At 49.7% G+C, this 22,002-nt stretch overlaps 1 protein-coding gene and 1 pseudogene across 2 annotated transcripts; both read left to right on the top strand.

Annotated features, from left to right (window-relative positions):
* The first annotated feature begins 6,725 nt into the window (after positions 1-6,725).
* Positions 6,726-21,964, top strand: cldc1 (C-type lectin domain containing 1). 2 transcript variants are annotated; one of them, XM_056285832.1, is made up of 6 exons: positions 6,730-7,212; positions 7,442-7,552; positions 18,708-18,839; positions 18,956-19,107; positions 20,925-21,046; positions 21,367-21,964. In XM_056285832.1, exons 1-6 carry the CDS (start codon positions 7,110-7,112, stop codon positions 21,527-21,529), a joined length of 783 nt encoding a protein of 260 aa, XP_056141807.1. In that variant the 5' UTR covers positions 6,730-7,109; the 3' UTR covers positions 21,530-21,964. The 2 variants fall into 2 exon arrangements, with proteins under 2 accessions (XP_056141808.1, XP_056141807.1); XM_056285833.1 differs by lacking the exon at positions 7,442-7,552 and having other exon boundaries at positions 6,726-7,212.
* Positions 14,003-17,891, top strand: LOC130117682 (uncharacterized; annotated as a pseudogene).
* Positions 21,965-22,002: the final 38 nt, after the last annotated feature.

The following is a 22,002-nucleotide window of genomic DNA, read 5'->3' as shown; positions in this document are numbered from 1 at the left end:
GAATCCACGGGGGAGGGGAGGGGAGGGGGGCAGGAGCCCGCACAGCAGCAGTCCCCAAAAGCACCGGCGAGGTGCAACCCTGCCACCGACCCCCAGGTGCAGGCACAAGGTGCACCTGTAGGCTGTGCACAGCAAGCACCGACAGCTGGCCTGGGGCTGGGCACCATGATCACCAGACCGACGCACCGGCGGGACCACCCACCCAGCAAGGGGGCATGAGAGGCCCCACGTCCACCCACGCCTGGGGTAAGGGAGAGGCCCGCCACACCGCAGCCGGCTAGATGCCCCACTCGGCAACCCAATGGCAACACCCCCCCCCCTCCCCTGGGACTGACAGGGCCCCACCAGTACCCATAGACAGCCAGATATGCAGTCCCCTCATTGCCCCCCCCACACCCGCAGCGCCCATCCTAGAAACGCCAAGCAGGGGGAGTAAGTCCGACAGCTGGCCCACACTCGTGACGATGAGACACCGCACAGGAGCCCCGGAAAGCCCCCGGCAGTCCTGCCGGTACACAGCAAGCAGGACACCACCCAGCACCGAGGACAGAGTGATCCACCTGGGTGGAGGGGGGGGCGGCTTACCACCCACCCATGCCAAACCGCAGACATCCTGCCCATCCCAGCAGTCCCTGTGCTATATGTGCCCTCATGCCGTGTACGGCGTTAAAATGACGGGGTGTGGTTTTGGGTCCGCGGTGGCGTAGCGGTCTAAGCATCGGCTTTGTGTCGATGCAGTTGCCCACTGGGGACCTGGGGTTCGCGCCCCGGTCTCGTCAGATCCGACTATGGCCGGACTCGATGAAGCAGCGATAATTGGCAACGCCGTCTTCGGGAGGGGGGCGGAGTCGGCTTGTGTTCGTCACGCGAACGCGTCTCTGGGTGGGTGGGGAAAAGGCATGTGGTTCGGCCCGGAGTCGCCCTGTCACGGAAGTGGCGAGGCGGTCTCCTTCGAGACTGCCGGCCGGAGAGACGCAGTTGGCGAACGCATGCAGGACGAGGGTGGGAGTTTGAACTGAAATAGGGAGCGATTGGCCACTAAATTGGGAGAAAATGGGAAAAATCAGAAATTTTTTTTTTTTTTAATGAAGGGGTGTGGGGATATGAGTCATCCAGGCTCATGAGACCTGAACCACCCATACCCCTCTTGATCCGGTTACCCTGGTTTGGTAGTGGGTGTTGCTTGGAGTATGGTTTGTGTGGATGGGTATATGTGTACTAAGCTACTGTGATTGGAATTACAATTCCAAGACATTGTCGAGGTGCAAGCAGGGGTAGGAGCGTTGCTGGGAAGCTCTCAACCACCTGCCATGCCTCCACCCAAATTGCTCACACCTCACTTGTCCCGAAAACCCTAGGCCTATCATTTGATGTGTGCGCTGCATACAGCATGTTCCAGAACTAGAAGAGAAGGCCGAGGCATAGCAAGACCAATGCAAGGGTGCAGCAAGCCGGAGAGCGGCCAAGAAGACCCCCTCCCCTTGGACCGATCCGCGGCTCATCCTCGAGGCTGGAGGGTCCCCCCTCCTTTATGTCCGACAGACCAATCTAATAGTTTATATTAAACACCCAACTTCTCATGCTTCCTTTTCCAGGGCATCCTGGGGAGAATTTGCACCGATCAGCCAAACCATTAAAGCCACCTGCCCGATATTGTGTCCATGGTCCAGTTCTGACACCCACATGCCCGTTGTAGACGCAGCCCCCAACCTCAGCAACTGTGTCCTGACACCTGTCTATCATAGCCAGCATGATTTTTTTCCAGCAATATGAGCTACAGTAGCTCGTCTGTGGGATCGGACCAGACGGGCGAGCCTTCATTTCCCATGTGCATCAATGAGCCTTGGGTGCCCATGACCCTGTCGCTGGCTCACAGGTTGTCCTTCCTTGGATCACTTCTGCTAGGTACTGACTACCCCGCAAGACCTGCCGTTTTGGAGCTCTTCCGACCCAGTCGTCTAGCCATCACAAGCTGGCCCTCGTCAGAGTCGCCCAGATCCTTACGCTGGCCCATTTTTCCTGCTTCCGACACATCAGCTTCAAGACCTGGACTGTTCACTCGCTGCCTAATATGTACACCCCTTGACAGGTGCCATTGTTGGCTGGGTTGGCTGATCTGTGTATAGGAGCCAGAATGTGTGGGAACACCCCCCCCCCAACTGGAGGAACACGGACACACAAAGCTACACAAAAAAGAGACACACACTTACGTGCTGTTCGTTGGTTTGCAAGATGGCAAGATGGCTGCCGAGCTCCCTCTCTGCTTTTTTTATAACCAGTCCAACTTGTCGGTGCTGAGAAAGCAGCGTTCATCTCAGCCACCTGTCAGGTGCAACTGACCTCTGTGGGTGGAGAGCCAGAGGGCGGAAGAAAGAAAGACAGACAAAAGGCTCAAACAAACACTAGACAAAATGCTCGGTGCAAATGGGAATGCAGTGTAAAACCTGCATGGACATAGAGAAAATATATCAGCTAAATAGATTTAAAAAAAAAACCTGAGGGAGGAAACGTATGTGTAGCAGAGGGGGTCTGAGCCAAGTGGACATAGTTGTCAGGGGTCCAGTGGGTATAGTGGGTCAGGGGGTGCAGATTCACTCAGAACGAATGGGAGTCTATTGGGCTAAAACGCTAAAGTTGCTCATGAGAAAGATCTAATATACTCCCACATGACTTTCAGTTGAGTAATCATTAGACACCATATCAGCTAGTACGCAATAGTACTAGTTTATTTGTCAGCCTGACCCGTAACTGCCTCGTGTCAACACGGTGCCCAGTGTGCCAGGGCAGCATTACAGCTAGCTGGAGCTAGCTGGTTGTGATGCTCATGAATATTACACTATACAGCCATCCATTCCATCCATCCATCCAGCCATCCAGCCATTATCCAAGCCGCTTATCCTAATTAGGGTCACGGGATGCTGGAGCCTATCCCAGCAGCCATTGGGCAGCAGGTGGGGAGACACCCTGGACAGGCCGCCAGTCCATCACAGGGCCTACACATTCCGACCTAGGGACAATTTAGTACGGCCGATTCACCTGACCTACATGTCTTTGGACTGTGGGGGGGGGGGGGGGGAAACCGGAGGACCCGGGGGAAACCCACGCAGACACGAGGAGAACATGCAAACTCCACACAGAGGACGACCGGGGACGACCCCCAAGGGTGGACTACCCCGGGGCTTGAACCCAGGATGTTTTTGCTGTGAGGTGACCGCGCTAACCACTGCGTCACCGTGTCAGCCAAATATGTGGATAATGATTGAAATCGATTCTGTGGATGAGGAGTAACCTCCACAATGGCTGTTTTGGAGGTTACTCCTCATAGTCAGGGAGAATGACTGTTCTTCTGAGCTGACCCTCAGCCTTCGCAGCCTGCTTAGAGGCGAGGGGAATCTACAGGCCAATCAGCACCAACACAGGGGTAATGACCCCTGAATCCCAAGGTACCTGATTGGACAGCCAGGACAGAGTGAATCAGTGACAGTTGCCATTGCCAAGGAATGTAGACTCATTTACACGCACAGACATACAAACCCAGGTCTTGAACACACACACACACACACACACACACACACACACACACACACACACACACACACACACACACACACACACACACACACACACACACACACAGACGATGGTTCCACTGGGACTCTGTCATGGAGTAGGGTTTCACCAGGGGGACGTATCACGTGGGAGGATCACGCTATTCCCCCCAGCCCCCTGCCCCCCCGAACAGGCGCCCCCCCGGACCAGAGGAGGCGCTAGTGCGGCGACCAGGACACATACCCACATCCGGCTTCCCACCCGCAGACACCGCCAATTGTGTCTGTAGTGACACCCGACCAAGCCGGAAGTAACACGGGGTGTGGAACCGGACATCCCCGTGGTGGTAAGCAACGGAATAGACCGCTACGCCACCCGGACGCCGAGCATCTCGTTGTGTTTTAATTGATTCTGCAGAAAAGGTGGGTGGCCCGGGTAGGATGAGTCAGCATCAGGCAGCACTGTGTGAGTTCATCTTTATTGTCCTCCTGAATGAGCAGCTGCAACAGTATCAGCCTGACACACACATACACACACACACACACACACACACACACACACACACACACACACACACACACACACACACACACACACACCAAATGCTCACTCTTCCTGTCAAGGCTATTTTTCATATCTCATACATTATCTCTTGGTACTTTCTTTTTCTCCAGGGCAGATGTTACTAACTCTGTCCTCATGGACCTCACTTACTCTGTTCTCATGGTCCTCATGGAGCTCACTAACTCTGTCCTCATGGACCTCACTTACTCTGTCCTCATGGACCTCACTTACTCTGTTTTCATGGTCCTCATGGACCTCACTAACTCTGTTCTCATGGACCTCACTAACTCTGTTCTCATGGTCCTCATGGAGCTCACTAACTGTCCTCATGGAGCTCACTAACTCTGTCCTGATGGACCTCACTTACTCTGTCCTCATGGACCTCACTTACTCTGTTTTCATGGTCCTCATGGAGCTCACTAACTCTATCCTGATGGACCTCAATTACTTTGTCCTCATGGACCTCACTAACTCTGTTCTCATGGACCTCACTAACTCTGTTCTCATGGTCCTCATGGAGCTCACTAACTGTCCTCATGGAGCTCACTTACTCTGTCCTCATGGACCTCACTAACTCTGTCCTCATGGACCTCACTTACTCTTTTCTCATGGAGCTCACTTACTCTGTCCTCATGGAGCTCACTAACTCTGCCCTCATGGGCCTCACTAACTCTGCCCTCATGGACCTCATTAACTCTGTCCTCATGGAGCTCACTTACTCTGTCCTCATGGAGCTCACTTACTCTGCCCTCATGGACCTCACTAACTCTGCCCTCATGGACCTCACTAACTGTGTTCTCATGGACCTTACTAACTCTGTCCTCGTGGAGCTCATTAACGCTGCCCTCATGGAGCTCACTAACTCTGTTCTCATGGACCTCACTAACTCTGCCCTCATGGACCTCACTAACTCTGTCCTCGTGGACCTCACTTACTCTGTCCTCATGGACCTCACTTACTCTTTTCTCATGGACCTCACTAACTCTGCCCTCATGGACCTCACCAACTCTACCCTCATGGAGCTCACTAACTCTGTTCTCATGGACCTCACTAACTCTGTTCTCATGGTCCTCATGGAGCTCACTAACTGTCCTCATGGAGCTCACTAACTCTGTCCTCATGGACCTCACTTACTCTGTCCTCATGGACCTCACTTACTCTTTTCTCATGGAGCTCACTTACTCTGTCCTCATGGAGCTCACTTACTCTGTCCTCATGGACCTCACTAGCTCTGTCCTCATGGACCTCACTAACTCTGTCCTCGTGGAGCTCACTTACTCTGTCCTCATGGAGCTCACTAACTCTGTCCTCGTGGACCTCATTAACTCTGTCCTCATGGAGCTCACTTACTCTGTCCTCATGGAGCTCACTTACTCTGTCCTCATGGACCTCACTAACTCTGCCCTCATGGACCTCACTAACTCTGCCCTCATGGAGCTCACTAACTCTGTTCTCATGGACCTCACTAACTCTGTCCTCGTGGACCTCATTAACTCTGCCCTCATGGAGCTCACTAACTCTGTTCTCATGGACCTCACTAACTCTGCCCTCATGGAGCTCACTTACTCTGTCCTCATGGACCTCACTAACTCTGCCCTCATGGACCTCACTAACTCTGCCCTCATGGACCTCACCAACTCTGTCCTCATGGAGCTCACTAACTCTGTCCTCATGGACCTCACTAACTCTGTCCTCATGGAGCTCACTAACTGTCCTCAAAGAGCTCACTTACTCTGCCCTCGTGGACCTCACTAACTCTGCCCTCATGGAGCTCACTTACTCTGTCCTCATGGACCTCACTAACTCTGTCCTCAAAGAGCTCACTTACTCTGTCCTCATGGACCTCACTAACTCTGTCCTCATGGAGCTCACTTACTCTGTCCTCATGGAGCTCACTAACTCGGTCCTCATGGAGCTAAACTGTTTGAATCAAACCAATTAAAGCGGGGGGGGGTAGTATTTAACTCTAGGTTAGTTTTGACTTGTGTTTTTTTTGGGGAAAAAAAATTAGTACCATATTCCCATGAACTTCGCTTGAACTTCACACTCACACACACACACACACACACACACACACACACACACACACACAAAGCCCCGAGCTGCTTTCCTGCACTCTTCTTGTTTTGCTCCCTTTTTTATCAATCAATCAATCAATCAATCAAGTTGCATTTTATATAGCGCCTTTCTAGCTGCAACAGCCCCCCAAAGCGCTTTACAATTAATTGATTCACACGCGCGCGTCGTCTGCTCTACTCTGCCCCTAGTGGAGCCCGCTGGTAACTACACCTGCCCTCAGCACTGGCGCTGGAGCGACGTTGTCAACATAAAACAACTTAAAACACAGACACGACTGTACTCAAACTGCCGCAACTGACGGCAAACATGAACACGCTCCTCCAGCGTGTGCAGAACGCGTCTTTACGGGCCGGGGCTCCTTTGATACGTCCAGTTCTCCTCACACCATGGCACTATCCATTTGAAGGTTTTTGTTTTTCCTCCCCCTCTATCGCGGACAACCTTCACCTACCTCCCCGATCTCACACATCCACACGCCTGTCGTGCGTCATCCGCCTGCTGTCAGACCGCCATCCTATCCAGAACCAGCGCTCAGTCCAAACAGAGCCAGAGGGCAAGGGACCAAGCGAGGGAGACTAGCTGATTCATTACTGAGGGGAAGGGGCCGTAAAAAACCCCGGAGCCACAGGCAGGAACACACAACACATGATTACTCAGTTAGTCCTACCCAAGACGACGCCGCTGTCCGCTGGACCCTTCCCGTGAACAGATCCGCTTGACCCCCCCGCACCGCGCGTGTGCAGGAAGACGCTCGTGCCGAACGAAACAACAGGCGGAAGTCGTTCGCTCGCAGAGACAAGTGGCTGCCCGTGAACCCGAGAGACCTTAAGGAGGCGGGAGACTGCGTCGGGGACGATAGCGGAGGCGGCAGAGGGGCTCCGGGGGGTTTCGCCAGAGCGGACGGAGACACAGAGGACATGGCTGTGGCGGTGGAGGACAGAGAGAACTACACCAGTCTGCAGGAGTTCACCGAAGACACGTCTACCAGGGGGAGCAGATTCACCCTTGGCTTCAACCCAGGTGTGTTGTGTGCGTGTGCGCGCGCGCGCGTGTGCGCGTGATAGTGAGAGATGGACAAAACGGAACTTGTTTAATGTCATTTCTATAGTCGCGTTCTCTTCCGAGGAGGCCAAATCCTCAGCGGTAGTTCGCCAGGCCGCCTCCTCTCGTCCACCGCGACACACCAGAGAGTAACGATGGTAAGTAAATTGACATCTTCTGTGACGTGAACTCCACTCTGTCCAACCAGACTCCCGGGGACTGAAGAGGGGAGCTGAATGCTTGAGGAGTCAGGCTGCTCTTTTCGTACTCATCGGTCTCTTGGCCTCCGTCTGCGCCAACATCGTGCTGACCATGCTCTGTGAGTAGACCCCGTCCGACCGCTCGCCTTGCCTCTGCCCAGCTCTCCGTCTGTCTGTCTGTCTGTCCATCCGTTGCCGTATCTCCTCCATCCTGTCTGCAACCCCCCCCCCCCACCCCGTTTCTCCCCAATTGTACTTGGCCAATTGCCCCACACTACCGAGCCGTCCCGGTCGCTGCTCCACCTTCTCCGCCGATCCGGGGAGGGCTGCAGACCACCACATGCCTCCTCCGACACACGTGGAGTCGCCAGCCGCTTCTTTTCACCTGACAGCGAGAAGTTTCGCCAGGGGGACGTAGCGCGTGGGAGGATCAAGCTACCCCCCCCCTCCAGTACCCCCTCCCCCAGAACAGGCGCCACGACCGACCAGAGGAGGCGCCAGCGCAGCGACCAGGACACATACCCACATCCGGCTTCCCACCCGCAGACACGGCCAATTGTGTCTGTAGGGACGCCGGACCAAGCCGGAGGTAACACGGGGATTCGAACTGGCGACCCCTGTGTTGGTAGACAACGGAATAGACCACTACGCTACCCGGACGGCCTAGAGCGCAGACCTCCTCCGACACATGTGGAGTGGCCAGCCGCTTCTTTTCACCTGACAGTGAGGAGTTTCGCCAGGGGGACGTAGCGCGTGGGAGGATCCCCCCGAGCAGGCGCCCCGACCGACCGACCAGAGGAGGCGCCAGTGCAGCGACCAGGACACACCCACATCCGGCTTCCTATTTGCAGACGCGACCAGCTGTGTCTGTAGGGACGCCCGACCAAGCCGGCGGTAACACGGGGATTCGAACCGGCGAACCCCGTGTTGGTTGGTGGAATAGACCGCTACGCTACCCGGACACCCGTCTGTCTACAAATCTGCCTGCCTGCCTGCCTGTTGTAGTACTTGTCCCTGTATATCTAGGCAAACCTGGCTGTCTGTGTCTGCCGGTCTGCAGGCAAACCTGGCTGTCTGTGTATCTGCCGGTCTGCAGGCAAACCTGTCTGTCTGCGTCTGCCGGTCTGCAGGCAAACCTGTCTGTCTGTGTCTGCCGGTCTGCAGGCAAACCTGTCTGTCTGTGTATCTGCCGGTCTGCAGGCCAACCTGTCTGTCTGTGTCTGCCGGTCTGCAGGCCAACCTGTCTGTCTGTCTGTGTATCTGCCGGTCTGCAGGCAAACCTGTCTGTCTGTGTATCTGGCGGTCTGCAGGCAAACCTGTCTGTCTGTGTATCTGCCGGTCTGCAGGTAAACCTGTCTGTCTGTGTATCTGCCGGTCTGCAGGCCAACCTGTCTGTCTGTGTATCTGCCGGTCTGCAGGCCAACCTGTCTGTCTGTGTATCTGCCGGTCTGCAGGTAAACCTGTCTGTCTGTGTATCTGCCGGTCTGCAGGCCAACCTGTCTGTCTGTGTATCTGGCGGTCTGCAGGCAAACCTGTCTGTCTGTGTATCTGGCGGTCTGCAGGCAAACCTGTCTGTCTGTGTATCTGGCGGTCTGCAGGCAAACCTGTCTGTCTGTGTATCTGCCGGTCTGCAGGCAAACCTGTCTGTCTGTGTATCTGCCGGTCTGCAGGCAAACCTGTCTGTCTGTGTATCTGGCGGTCTGCAGGCAAACCTGTCTGTCTGTGTATCTGCCGGTCTGCAGGCAAACCTGTCTGTCTGTGTATCTGCCGGTCTGCAGGCAAACCTGGCTGTCTGTGTCTGCCGGTCTGCAGGCAAACCTGGCTGTCTGTGTATCTGCCGGTCTGCAGGCAAACCTGTCTGTCTGCGTCTGCCGGTCTGCAGGCAAACCTGTCTGTCTGTGTCTGCCGGTCTGCAGGCAAACCTGTCTGTCTGTGTATCTGCCGGTCTGCAGGCCAACCTGTCTGTCTGTGTCTGCCGGTCTGCAGGCCAACCTGTCTGTCTGTCTGTGTATCTGCCGGTCTGCAGGCAAACCTGTCTGTCTGTGTATCTGGCGGTCTGCAGGCAAACCTGTCTGTCTGTGTATCTGCCGGTCTGCAGGTAAACCTGTCTGTCTGTGTATCTGCCGGTCTGCAGGCCAACCTGTCTGTCTGTGTATCTGCCGGTCTGCAGGCCAACCTGTCTGTCTGTGTATCTGCCGGTCTGCAGGTAAACCTGTCTGTCTGTGTATCTGCCGGTCTGCAGGCCAACCTGTCTGTCTGTGTATCTGGCGGTCTGCAGGCAAACCTGTCTGTCTGTGTATCTGGCGGTCTGCAGGCAAACCTGTCTGTCTGTGTATCTGGCGGTCTGCAGGCAAACCTGTCTGTCTGTGTATCTGCCGGTCTGCAGGCAAACCTGTCTGTCTGTGTATCTGCCGGTCTGCAGGCAAACCTGTCTGTCTGTGTATCTGGCGGTCTGCAGGCAAACCTGTCTGTCTGTGTATCTGCCGGTCTGCAGGCAAACCTGTCTGTCTGTGTATCTGGCGGTCTGCAGGCAAACCTGTCTGTCTGTGTATCTGGCGGTCTGCAGGCAAACCTGTCTGTCTTGTGTATCTGCCGGTCTGCAGGCAAACCTGTCTGTCTGTGTATCTGCCGGTCTGCAGGCAAACCTGTCTGTCTGTGTATCTGGCGGTCTGCAGGCAAACCTGTCTGTCTGTGTATCTGCCGGTCTGCAGGCCAACCTGTATGTCTGTGTCTGCCGGTCTGCAGGCAAACCTGTCTGTCTGTATCTGCCGGTCTCTTAGTGGCCGTATATCTACTTGTCTGTCTGTTCGCGTGTCTGTCTGCCCGCGGGCCACCTGCCCTGTGTTTCTCACGCGCTCTAATTTTTCTCCCTTTAATTTCGACGCAGTGCACTTTTGGACATCTATAATTGGCAATGAAAATGAGAAACCGCTGTCTCATTTCCGTTGGGGGGGGGGGGTTTCGTGCCGGAGCAAAAAGCACAAAAGTCCATAATTGTGAAATATTCTTCCTCCAGGACCCAGAGTCTCTGGCAGCCTGGGCTGATAACACGCAATGGGGACACTCGCTCATTCAAAACAAACAGCGCTGAGGCTGCCACGGCTTGAGTTATCACCCCCCTCCTTCACCCCTCCACACCACCCCCATCCCAAATTCCTCCCTTTCTCCTGCACGCGCACACACACACACACACGCGCGCGGGATGTTGAGTAAGATTCCTGGAGGTGGACTGGACAGGATGTTTCACGAGATGGGGTCCAGAATTTCAGTAAGCGATGAGTCTACGAGGATGCGTCATAAAGCCTCGCAAGGCGCGTGGAGGGACCACTGTGAGGGCGTTTATCGAAGATGTCTGTGTTTATTGTGACATCTCAACGGATGTGGGGTTTTTTCCCAACACAAGCGCACGTGATACATATATATCAGGAAAAGTGGCTTGAATTATGCCAGCACATATTTTGAGCAGAACTATTGCGGCTTCGTGTCAAATGGCCTTACAGGTTCATATCACGTGTTGGTTTACAATGCGATAGTCTAGTGCAGTGTTTCTCAACCGGGGGTCCGCGGACCCCTAGTGGTCCGTGGTGTAATTGCAAGGGGTCCGTGAAAATAAAATATCTTTAAAAAAAAGATCCTATGACATTTATAGAAATAGGATTATTTTACTCAGATGTGACCGAGAGCTTTATCTACCTAAACTATAAAGGGTAACAGGACTTTTTTCTCTAATTACATCTGTTTCACAAGTGTAATTTATTGTATTTTAATAAGAGATCTCGCTCCCGTTTGCATTGTTAAAAGTTACTGCATAAAAATTCTGTTTTGTTAACTATATCTGAAAGTTACTGCATAAGAATTCTGTTTTGTTACATATATCTGAAAGTTACTGCATACATATTCTGTTTTGTTACATATATCTGAAAGTTAGTGAATACATATTCTGTTTTGTTACATATATCTGAAAGTTACTGCATAAGAATTCTGTTTTGTTAACTATATCTAAGTTACAACTGAAAGCTCTTATTTTTGCCCCAAAGAGTGAATAAATGTTATAATGCAATTTAAAATGCAGTTTCTACTGTTTCTATCAAATTGCAACCCCCCTCTCCCAACATCAGGTGGAGGGGTCCTCAGGGTAGATCAAAAATACGCAGGGGGTCCAGGACCCCAAAAAGGTTGAGAACCACTGGTCTAGTGCACGGCGGCGCGGTGGTTAGCGCGGTCGCCCCACAGCAAGAAGGTCCCGGGTTCGAGCCCCGATATAGTCCAACCTTGGGGGTCGTTCCTGGTCGTCCTCTGTGCGGAGTTTGCATGTTCTCCCCGTATCTGTGTGGGTTTCCTCCGGGGGCTCCGGTTTCCGCCCACAGTCCAGACATGTAGGTCAGGTGAATCAGCCACACTAAGTTGTCCCTGTGTATGTATGTGTGGGTGTGTGTGTGTGTGGGTGGGTGTGTGTGTCGGCCCTATGATGGACCAGCAGCCTGTCCGGGGTGTCTCCACGCCTGCCGCCCAATGGCTGCTGGGATAGGCTCCCGCAACCCGAATTCGGATAAGCGGCTTGGCTACTGGATGGACTTTAGTGTTATGGGTGTGCTGCCTTTAAAGTTAAGTTATTAATTTAAATAAATCAGGTAAATAAGTTAGTTAAATAACCGGTCGGTTTGGCGGACATTATGAAGGGACTATTTTTTGGGGGAGGGGGAGGGGCTATTTGCCTGTGGCGCAGGGGCTTGTGGGAATTTGTTGCTACGCTCCGTGTCTTCTTCCGCTAGCTTAGCCTTTCTTCAGCGCAGCACGGACGGGCAGGACGGGAGGGGGTGAACACGTGTTGCTGAATGTATTTACGGTATGCTTCTGCCTTGGAGACTACTTGTAAGTAACGTATGTAAATAATTATCAAACACATTTTCTTAAGGAAAGTCACGTTAGCAACTTTTTTTGATCGTTTTGGTAAACATGTGCTCTGCTAGTTAGCATGCACTCTACTAGTTAGCAGTTACAGCAGTAGTGTAAACTACTAATAAGACACGTTAGCCCCTAGTTAACGTATCTGACCCTTTAGCCGAGCGGTTAGTGATGCCGCCTTGTGGTGCAGTACACCCCGTATCGAATCCCGCACCGGGCAAGAAAGTAATCGGTTACAATAGTTAACTCTGTTCGCTAATGATTTTTTTTTATTTGTAATTGCTGTGGTAGTTGTAAAGTTTTGAAATAACAACTCAAATATCAGGAGGTTGCGTTTTGGAATCTTTAGTGATATTTCTGCATAACGACAACGGTACATCTGCTAGTGTACCTGCCATCCATGACTACTAACACGCCTCTCTTTCTCTCCTACTTCCGGGCCTAACGCTTAACTTAGAGCGCTCCCTAGAGCGCCCCCTTGTGACCAGAGTAAAATTCAAAAACCAACACCAGAAACGTTACTAAACATGTTACATTACAACCCTCATGGACATGACAGCAGTTGAGTTGTGTTTTTATACACGATATTGCTGCTTTATATTTTGGTAGGAATTGTGCATTTATGTAGTCATGTGTATAATTGTGTATAATATTTACTGTCAATATGACTATGTTGATGGTTGTATACCTGTTTATTTTCTTATTTCTGTAATGTTCCAGTTTTACAAAACAAAAGCAAAAAGCCAAAAGAGCAAGCAAGACTTCAGTAAAATACAAGAAAAGTCAAGCCTTGTGTGTTTATTGGAGGACTTTTGGATGTTAACTGGCTGTCTAGCTTTGCACAAGAGTACGCACTGCGAGGGCAGTACAGTAAAAAGACAAGAGCACGACGGGATCAAGCATTAGAAAACAATACTTAGCAACCTTGAGTCTACGCTCAGGGAGAAATTATATCAAGGAAGACACCACTATGCAGCAAAATGAAGCTAGTGAAGAACAACAAGCAGAGGTTGTAGATCAAGCAACCAAGAGGTAAGAGCGTCCTCGAGCATTTGGTGCTGCGTTACAGTCATCTAGAGCATCCACCAAACTCTCAGCAGTCATCATCAACAGCCTCTTCAGCCACAAAAGCTTATGCTAAAGCAAAAGCTGCCCAAGCTCAACTAGCGTACGCCAAAAGAGAAGCAGACATGATAAAGCAGAGAGCAGACCTGGAAGCAAGCATACTAAAACAAAAGGCTAACTACGACGCTAGTCTCCATCTTTTCCAATGCCAAAGAGCTGCTACTGCAGCTGAAGCTGAAGCTACAGCCTATGAGGAAGCCGAGGTGGAAAGCAGGGAGCTCAGTCGAGAACCCTACATTGAAGACAAGCCCTTCAGTAAAGTTCAATGCACTAGTGAGTACATCCAACAACAGTCTGGGTTATTCTTTCCAGAACTGCTTTCGAAACATGACATGGAGCAGTGAGGTCACATGAGAGAAAAATGAATAAATTGGAAATACCTGATGCTAAAACGGCAACTTATCATGGTATCCAAAGCAACACAGCCAGTTTACATGAAAGCCAGTAGACATGAAAAAAGAGCCAACAATGAATATGTGTCAGAGCAATAATTACCCTCATAGCACTCCACAACTCACAGCCAATCCCCAAAAAGAATACTTACCTAAACCTGATGGTGCACAGGACTTTGCAAAATATCTCATTCGGAGAGAAATGGTGAGTGCTGGTCTTCTGAAATTTGATGACAAACCTGAAAATTATTGGTCACTGAAAGCCTCCTTTTTAAGTGCTACTAAGGACTTGAATCTCTCAGCCAGGGAAGAACTGGACCTAATGACAACGTGGCTTGGAGCCACATCGCCAAAACAGGCAAAGTGAATTCATGCAGTACACGTCCTCAATCCCGCAGCATGTGCCAATATGGTTTGGCAACGTCTTGAAGGGTGTTATGGGACACCAGAGGTCATTGAAGACGCACTGCTCAAAAATATTGAATACTTACCGAGGCTAACCAACAGGGATAATGTTAAGCTGAGCGAACTAGGAGACGTTTTTCTTGAACTGGAGTGTGCTAAGGAAGACGGTGCTCTACCAGGGCTCTCGTATTTAGATATGGCTCGTGGAGTAAAACAAATAGTGAAAAAGCTCCCTTATAACCTCCAAAAAAAAGGACAAGCCTTGGAAGACAAAACGGACATCCCTGCAGAGCCATCAGGTGCCCAAACCAGTACTGCGCTGAAGAAATTTGAGGAACCAGATCATCATTGTCCAATACATAAGAAGCCCCACCCACTGAAAAAATGCGACCTCTTCAGTGACAAACCCTTAGAAGAGCATAAAGCATACCTCAGAGAGAATCACATCTGCTATAGATGTGGGTCTATTCAACACATAGCAAAAGATTGTAAGACAACTGTCAAGTGCTTTGAGTGCAACAGCGACAAGCACATTGCGGCATTGCATCCAGGTCCTCCTCCAGTAACCAACATAGAGAAAAGAACTGCGCATCTTTTCAGATGCTTCCACAGTAGCTATAGGAGCTGTGGCCTACTTGAGAGCTGCCGACACTGAGGGACAATATCATGTTGGATTTGTCATGGGGAAGTCGAAATTGGGCCCACACCATTCCACGTCTGGAGCTTTGTGCAGCTGTGTTGGCTGTTGATCTGTACAAGCTGATCAGAGATGAGATTGACATTGAGGTGGACACTGTGAATTTTTTCACTGATAGTAAGATCATGCTTGGTTATATACACAACGCCACAAGAAGGTTTTATATGTACATTTCCATTTGAGTAACTCGGATTAGAAGATCCACACACCCTGACCAGTGGCACTATGTGCCGACAGACTTGAGCCCTGCAGACCATGCAACCAGGTCTACACTAGCATCCCAGCTCCAACACAGCAACTGGTTCTCAGGTCCAGCCTTCCTGTATCGTGACAAAGCAGCAGAGACACCTGAATCTAATCTCTTCACCCTCATTGGGCCTGAAGCTGAGATTCATCCTGAGGTTACTACGGTGGCAACCAAGGCATCAGAGTCCCAGTTGGGCTCACAACACTTTGAGCGATGCTCAAGCTGGAGAACACGCAGTTGAACCATAGCCAGACTCATTCATGTTGCAGCATCCTTCAAAGGAAAGACAGACAATGCAGAAAGGGAGGGATGGAAATGTTTCAAAGAAACGTCCAGCATAAGTGAGCTGTTGCAAGCCAAAGCTGTGATCATTCGCTCTGTCCAGCACAAAGCCTTCAATGAGGAATTTAAATGTCTTGAAGACAGACAGACATGCCCCAAGCAGAACACACTCAAAAAGCTCAATCCGGTCGTAGATAAAGATGGTCTGCTTTGTGTCAGAGGTCGTCTTTCTTCTGCTGACCTGTCCGAAGAAGAAAAGCACCCACTGATCATTCCACACAACCATCACATTGCCACACTACTTGTGAAACACTTTAATAAATAAGTAGTTCACCAAGGGCATCACATTACGGAAGGAGCTATCCGAGCAGCTGGATACTGGATAATTGGGAGTAAACGTCTGATGTCTTCTGTCACCAACAAGTGTGTTACCTGCAGCTAAATACGAGGGAGGTTGGATGATCAGAAGAAGGGAGATTTGCCTGCTGACAGGCTTACTCCTGAACCTCTGTTTGCCTTGATGCCTTTGGACCATGGTCTATCATGACGCGTCGCACAAGAGGAGGAGGTGCGGCGAGCAAGTGCTGGGCTGTGCTTTTTACATGCATGTCTACCAGAGCAGTGCATATTGAACTGATTGAAACCATGTCAACAGACAGTTTTATCAATGCTCTAAGAAGGTTTTTCTCGATTCGTGGTCCAGCAAAACGTCTGCGGTCCGACAGAGGGACCAACTTTGTGGGAGCTTGTAAGCAGTTGGATATAAACACAGATGACACAACAGTTGGGAAGTACCTCCAGGAAAAAGGATGCTCCTGGGTGTTTAATCCACTTCATGCTTCCCACATGGATGGCTCCTGGGAGATGCTCATCGGAGTTGCCAGTCGCATTCTGGACGCAATGCTGCTCCAGACAGCACCAACTCGTCTCACACATGAAGTCCTGAGCACTTTCATGGCGGAGGTGATGGCGATCTTGAATGCAAGACCCCTGTGTCCATATCCACTGACCCACATATGCCTGCAGTAGTAGTACTCACCCCAGAGATGCTTCTTACTCAGAAGATGAGTGCTGTTTTAGCCCCCTCTGGAAACTTTGGCACGGCTCAGTTGTACGGAAAGCAGTGGAAGCAAGTCCAGTGTCTTGCTGACACTTTTTGGAAGAGATGGGAAAGAGAGTATCTGTCGACTCTACAGAGCCGCAGGAAGTGGACAAAAGACAAGCCGAATGTCAAACAAGGAGACGTTGTCTTAGTGAAAGACAGCCAGGCTCACAGAAATGAATGGCCAGTCGGACTGGTCGTTAAGGCTTTGCCAAGCAGTGACAAGAGGGGTCCGCAAGGTAGAGGTGTGGGTTCTAAAGCCGGTCTCAGAGATTATAGTCCTTTTTTCAGAGATTTAGTGAAAAGACTCCAAGAATGTAGTTGCCAGTCAGTATTCCCCTTCAAGTTTGGTTGTATCTGTAGTGATATGTTATTATATCAAGCGGGGAGTGTGCTGCCTTTAAAGCTAAGTTAGTAATTTAAATAAATTAGGTAAATAAGTTAAAGTTTGGCGGATATTATGGGGGGGCTATTTTAGTGCCTATGGCGCAGGGGCATGTGGGAATGTGTTGCTACTCTCTGTATCTTCTGCAAGCTTAGCCTTTCTTCAGTCGAGCACAGACAGGCAAGACAGACACTGGTGAATACATGTCGTTGAATGTATTTACGATATGCTTCTGCCTTGGAGACTATTTGTAAGTAACATGTAAATAATTATCAAACACATTTTCTTAAGGAAAGTCATGTTAGAAACTTTTTTTATCGTTTTGGTAAACATGCGCTCTGCTAGTTAGCACGCGCTCTGCTAGTTAGCAGTTACAGCAGTAATGATTTTTTGATTTGTAGTTGTGGCAGTTGACTTGCGTTTTTATACAGTGTATTGCTGCTTTATATTTTGGTAGGAACTGTGTATTTATGTAGTTATGTGTATAATACTTACTGTCAGTATGACTATGTCAGGGGTGACTAACCATGTGCCATTGAGAGCCATGTGTATGCAGGTTTTCATTCCAGCCGGACTCCACACCAGATGATTTCACTGATTAGCAACCCTTCAGGTGATTTCACTGATTAGCAACCCTTCATCCAAAGAGGAGGACTGTATCAGTGACATCACCTGGGGCCTCGTGTATCAATCGTTACCATGGGCAAATTCGTGCGTACACACCCATGGGATTTTTTTAGCCCTGAAGTTTGTCTCAGAGACCAGTGTAGAACCTGGATGACCCCTGAATTTAGACACCGATTGGCTAACACTGATGTCTTTGCAGGCCTGGGTGATTACTCATTGCAAGAGGTAGACGATAGATGTTAGGAGGAAGGAATTACAAATAACCATCATGCTTTGCTGCTGACTGTCTGACAATTTTGGCTAAAAAATTCCATGGATGTGTACGCACAAATTTGCCCATAGTAATGATTGATACATGAGACCTCAGGTGTGGAGTTGGGTTGGAGTGAAAACCTGCATACACGTGGCTCTCCATGGCACATGGTTAGCCACCGCTGGACTGTTTTCTTATTTCTGTAATGGTTCAGTTTTACAAAACAAAAGCAAAAAATCAAAACAGGAAACAAGACTTCAGTAAAATGCTAGAAAAGTCAAGCCTTGTGTGTTTATTGGAGGACTTTCGGATGTTAACTGGCAGTCTAGCTCTGCACAAGAGTACGCGCTGCAAGGGCAGTACAGTGGGTAGGGGTGTTAATGCATTCAAATACGTGTTATGTTGTACACGTGTTTATACATCATCATGAGTCCATTAGAACGTATAAACTGAATGCATTATAGATACAAACATTAACTTTTTAAATGTCATAATTATATCGTTGAGAGCCTTTATAAAGGGATGCCAAATCTCAGAATTATACTTGAATATAAAAAAGACATTAAATTCACTTTGTAAATGTCTTTTTAATGTCCCTGAGGGGTTTTGAATGAGCCAGTGTAATACAACGCACTTATCTCAGCAGCACCAGCAATATCCTGTCATGCAGATATGAACTCCCTCAAAAAGCACCGTCTTTAGGCAGGAGGAAGGCGGTGCTAGATGAACAACCACATCAGAACTGTTTTTGCTTCGTGAGTCCTTGACATCTGCATTGTCTCTCTCTCTCTCTCTCTCTCTCTCTCTCTCTCTCTCTCTCTCTCTCTCTCTCATGCACATGCCCATGCACACAGTGTTAAATAGGCCTGTGCCAGGCACCCCCCTGGGGTCCGCAGCGCTGGCCTTGAAGCTTAACTCATTGCATGGACGCTACATCCAATTGTGTGGGGACTACACTAACTTGGGGCAGAGCTGTTCAAAGAAAGGTAAGGAAACAGAGATAAATAACACGGCATATAGAGTATGTGATCTTTTTTTTTTAACAAACGTCTTCTTTTTTTTTTTTTGTCTCCTTCATTTCCCTCTCCCTCTCTCTGCGCAGTTAAAAAGTGCAGGGAGTGTCCTGAGGACTGGCTTCACATAGGAGATAAATGCTATCACTTCAGCGATGATAAGCTGGACTGGCTGAAGAGCAGAGACAGTTGTACAGAGATGGGCAGTCATCTTACCATACTGCATGCCATGGAACAACATGTAAGTGTTGGTTTAAGAGAGCGTGTGTGTGTGCGCGCATGCGTGTACCAGGTTTTTCTATCCTAACGAGGACCAAATGTTCCCATTAGAATAGAAAAACCTAAACCCACCTACTTTGTGGGGACATTTTATGGGTCCCCAGTGAGGGAAAGGATCTATTTTAGGGTTAGGGCTTGGTTTAAGGGTCCATCCATCCATCCTTCTATCCAAACCACTTATCCTGCTCTCAGGGTCATGGGGATGCTGGAGCCTATCCCAACAGTCATTGGGCGGCAGGCGGGGAGACACCCCGGACAGGCTGCCAGTCCATCACAGGGCTGACACATTCACACCTAGGCACAATTTAGTATGGCCGATTCACCTGACCTACATGTCTTTGGGCTGTGGGAGGAAACCAGAACACTCAGAGGAAACCCACGCAGACACGGGGAGAACATGCAAACTCCACACAGAGGATGACCCGGGATGACCCCCAAGGTTGGACTACCCCGGGGTTCGAACCCAGGACCTTGTTGCTGTGAGGCGACCACGCTAACCACTGTGCCACTGTGTCGCCCTGGTTAAAGTTAGAATTAGGATTAGGTTAAGGGTTAAGGTTAGGCATGTAGTTATTATGATGGTTAAGGTTGGGGTTAAGGGCTAGGAAATTAATGTAGTCAATGAGGGGTCTCCACAAGTATAGGGTGACATGGTGTGTGTACCCCCATACTTGTATCTTTCAAGGGTCTGAAAGAATTTAATTTTTGTAGAACCTTTCTGGTTTGGAGCTGAAACATTAAAGCATAGGCTGTCATTAAGTGACAGAAAAAACAGATGGAGAGAAAGAAAAAGAACAAGAAAAAAATGAAGATAGAAACCAAACGAGTATAAATTTGGTCATGAGCTAATCTGAGTTTGTATCTACAGGATGGCATTTAAATTTTAGCTCTGGTGTGTGTGTGTGTGTGTGTGTGTGTGTGTGTGTGTGTGTGTGTGTGTGTGTGTGTGTTCATAGCTCCACTTCAAATCCAAATCAAATAACTCTGTATAAACAAAACTTGACCAGTCAAAGGGCGAAAATCTGACCAAAACTTTAGTGGACATGGAGAACAACACATGAAGGCCAAACAAGCCTTTAGCCAGAAATGAATTTGTTGTGGAGTCCTGACCTGTGCAAGCGCCCCACATTCCTTCTAACGAGACTGCCTCAGCAGGATGCACCACAGAGCACGAGTTAGGGCTAGGATTATCACCACAGATGAAAAGTCCACAGTCTTTTGTGTGTTAGTGTTTTTTGTTTTTGTTTTGTTTTTTGGGGGGAGGAGGAGGGGATTTCCCCCCCTTTTTCTCCCCAATTGTATCCGGCCAATTACCCCACTTTTCTGAGCCGTCCCGGTCGCTGCTTCACCCCCTCTGCTGATCCGAGGAGGGCTGCAGACTACCACATGCTTCTTCCGATACTTGTGGCGTCGCCAGCCGCTTCTTTTCACCTGACAGTGAGGAGTTTCACCAGGGGGATGTAGCACGTGGCAGGATCACGCTATCCCCCCCCTTCTGAATAGGCCAGAGGAGGCGTTAGTGCAGCGACCAGGACACATACCCACATCTGGCTTCCTACCCGCAGACACGGCCAATTGTGTCTGTAGGGATGCTCGACCAAGCCGGAGGTAACACGGGGATTTGAACCGGTGATCCCCATGTTGGTAGGCAATGGAATAGACTGCTACACTACCTGGACGTGTGTTAGTGTTCTTTTTTTGTGTGTGGTCTGTGTATGTACCTGTGCGTTCATGTATGCGTGCATTTGTCTGCTCCACATTAACCATGTTTGTTCTTAGGATGCCATCGAGAAAGAAGCCAGGAGAATTGGGGGATTTGACTACCACTTCTGGATTGGCCTATCTGACATAGAGAAGGAAGGAGACTGGAGATGGGTGGACAACACAACTCTCAAAAACAAGTACAAACAATTGTTTTACTATGCTTTCAAATGCACTTGCGTTAATTTCCCAGCTTGGATAGATAGGCACAATCCTGAATTCATCTCACCGTGTACATTCTGAGGTTGGATTTCTTTTGAAAAGTATTTCCAGGTTATCTAAACTCAAATTCCGGTTTGTTAGGTGGCAGAGAAAAATTAAATACCCAGAGTGGTAAGGCATCACCTTACCGCTTTGGGCATTTCATGACTGATTGCATCACCCACTGGAGGTTTATTTCTAAATACATATGAACATTCCCCTCTTTATCCCATCTTATTTCACGCTTCCTTTGTCACAGATACTGGGACGAGTGGAGCTCTGAGCCAAATAATCACCTGTCTGGCGGGGCGCATGGAGAGGACTGTGCCGTCTTAAACAGTCACTCAAAGACCTGGTTTGATGTTCCTTGCGATAACATCTATAAACGCGTCTGCCAGATGGATGCCATTCGGCTCAACTGAAAGAGCCGGCTCAGGAGTGAACTGAATAAAAAACCTTGAAACTGTAAATATTTGGCTTGACACAAATAAAATTATAGTTGTATTAACGAGGTTCATACCGAAAGGGAACCACCGCTGTGCTATGAAATATTGGCTGTGTATGAGAGGTTTGCTGAAAATGCATCTGCTGAAAATCAGTAAAATGTAATTATGGGAGAAAGGGAAGGGGGGGGTGTACTCCCTGGGTATGCAACGCTGCAGGAGGCTCTGGTTTCAGAGAATCGAGGTGTTACTTTAGGTAGATCAGGCAGGCTTACTCACTGTTAAAAGGCCAAGCAAATCCTGATTTAATCTAAGCCTTAAAGCCTGTGGCTAACTTCGCCGTGTGCAAACTCCTGTGATTAAATGCACTTTTGAAAACTGGCCGTGTATCAATAAAACTGCATTTTTGAAGTAGCACGCTTCCTGTCATGTTTTCGCACGTCCGTTGCGGA

The sequence above is a fragment of the Lampris incognitus genome, chromosome 9, assembly GCF_029633865.1.
Source record: "Lampris incognitus isolate fLamInc1 chromosome 9, fLamInc1.hap2, whole genome shotgun sequence".
Lineage (NCBI taxonomy): Eukaryota > Metazoa > Chordata > Actinopteri > Lampriformes > Lampridae > Lampris > Lampris incognitus.
This window is presented reverse-complemented; position numbering and strand designations above follow the sequence as displayed.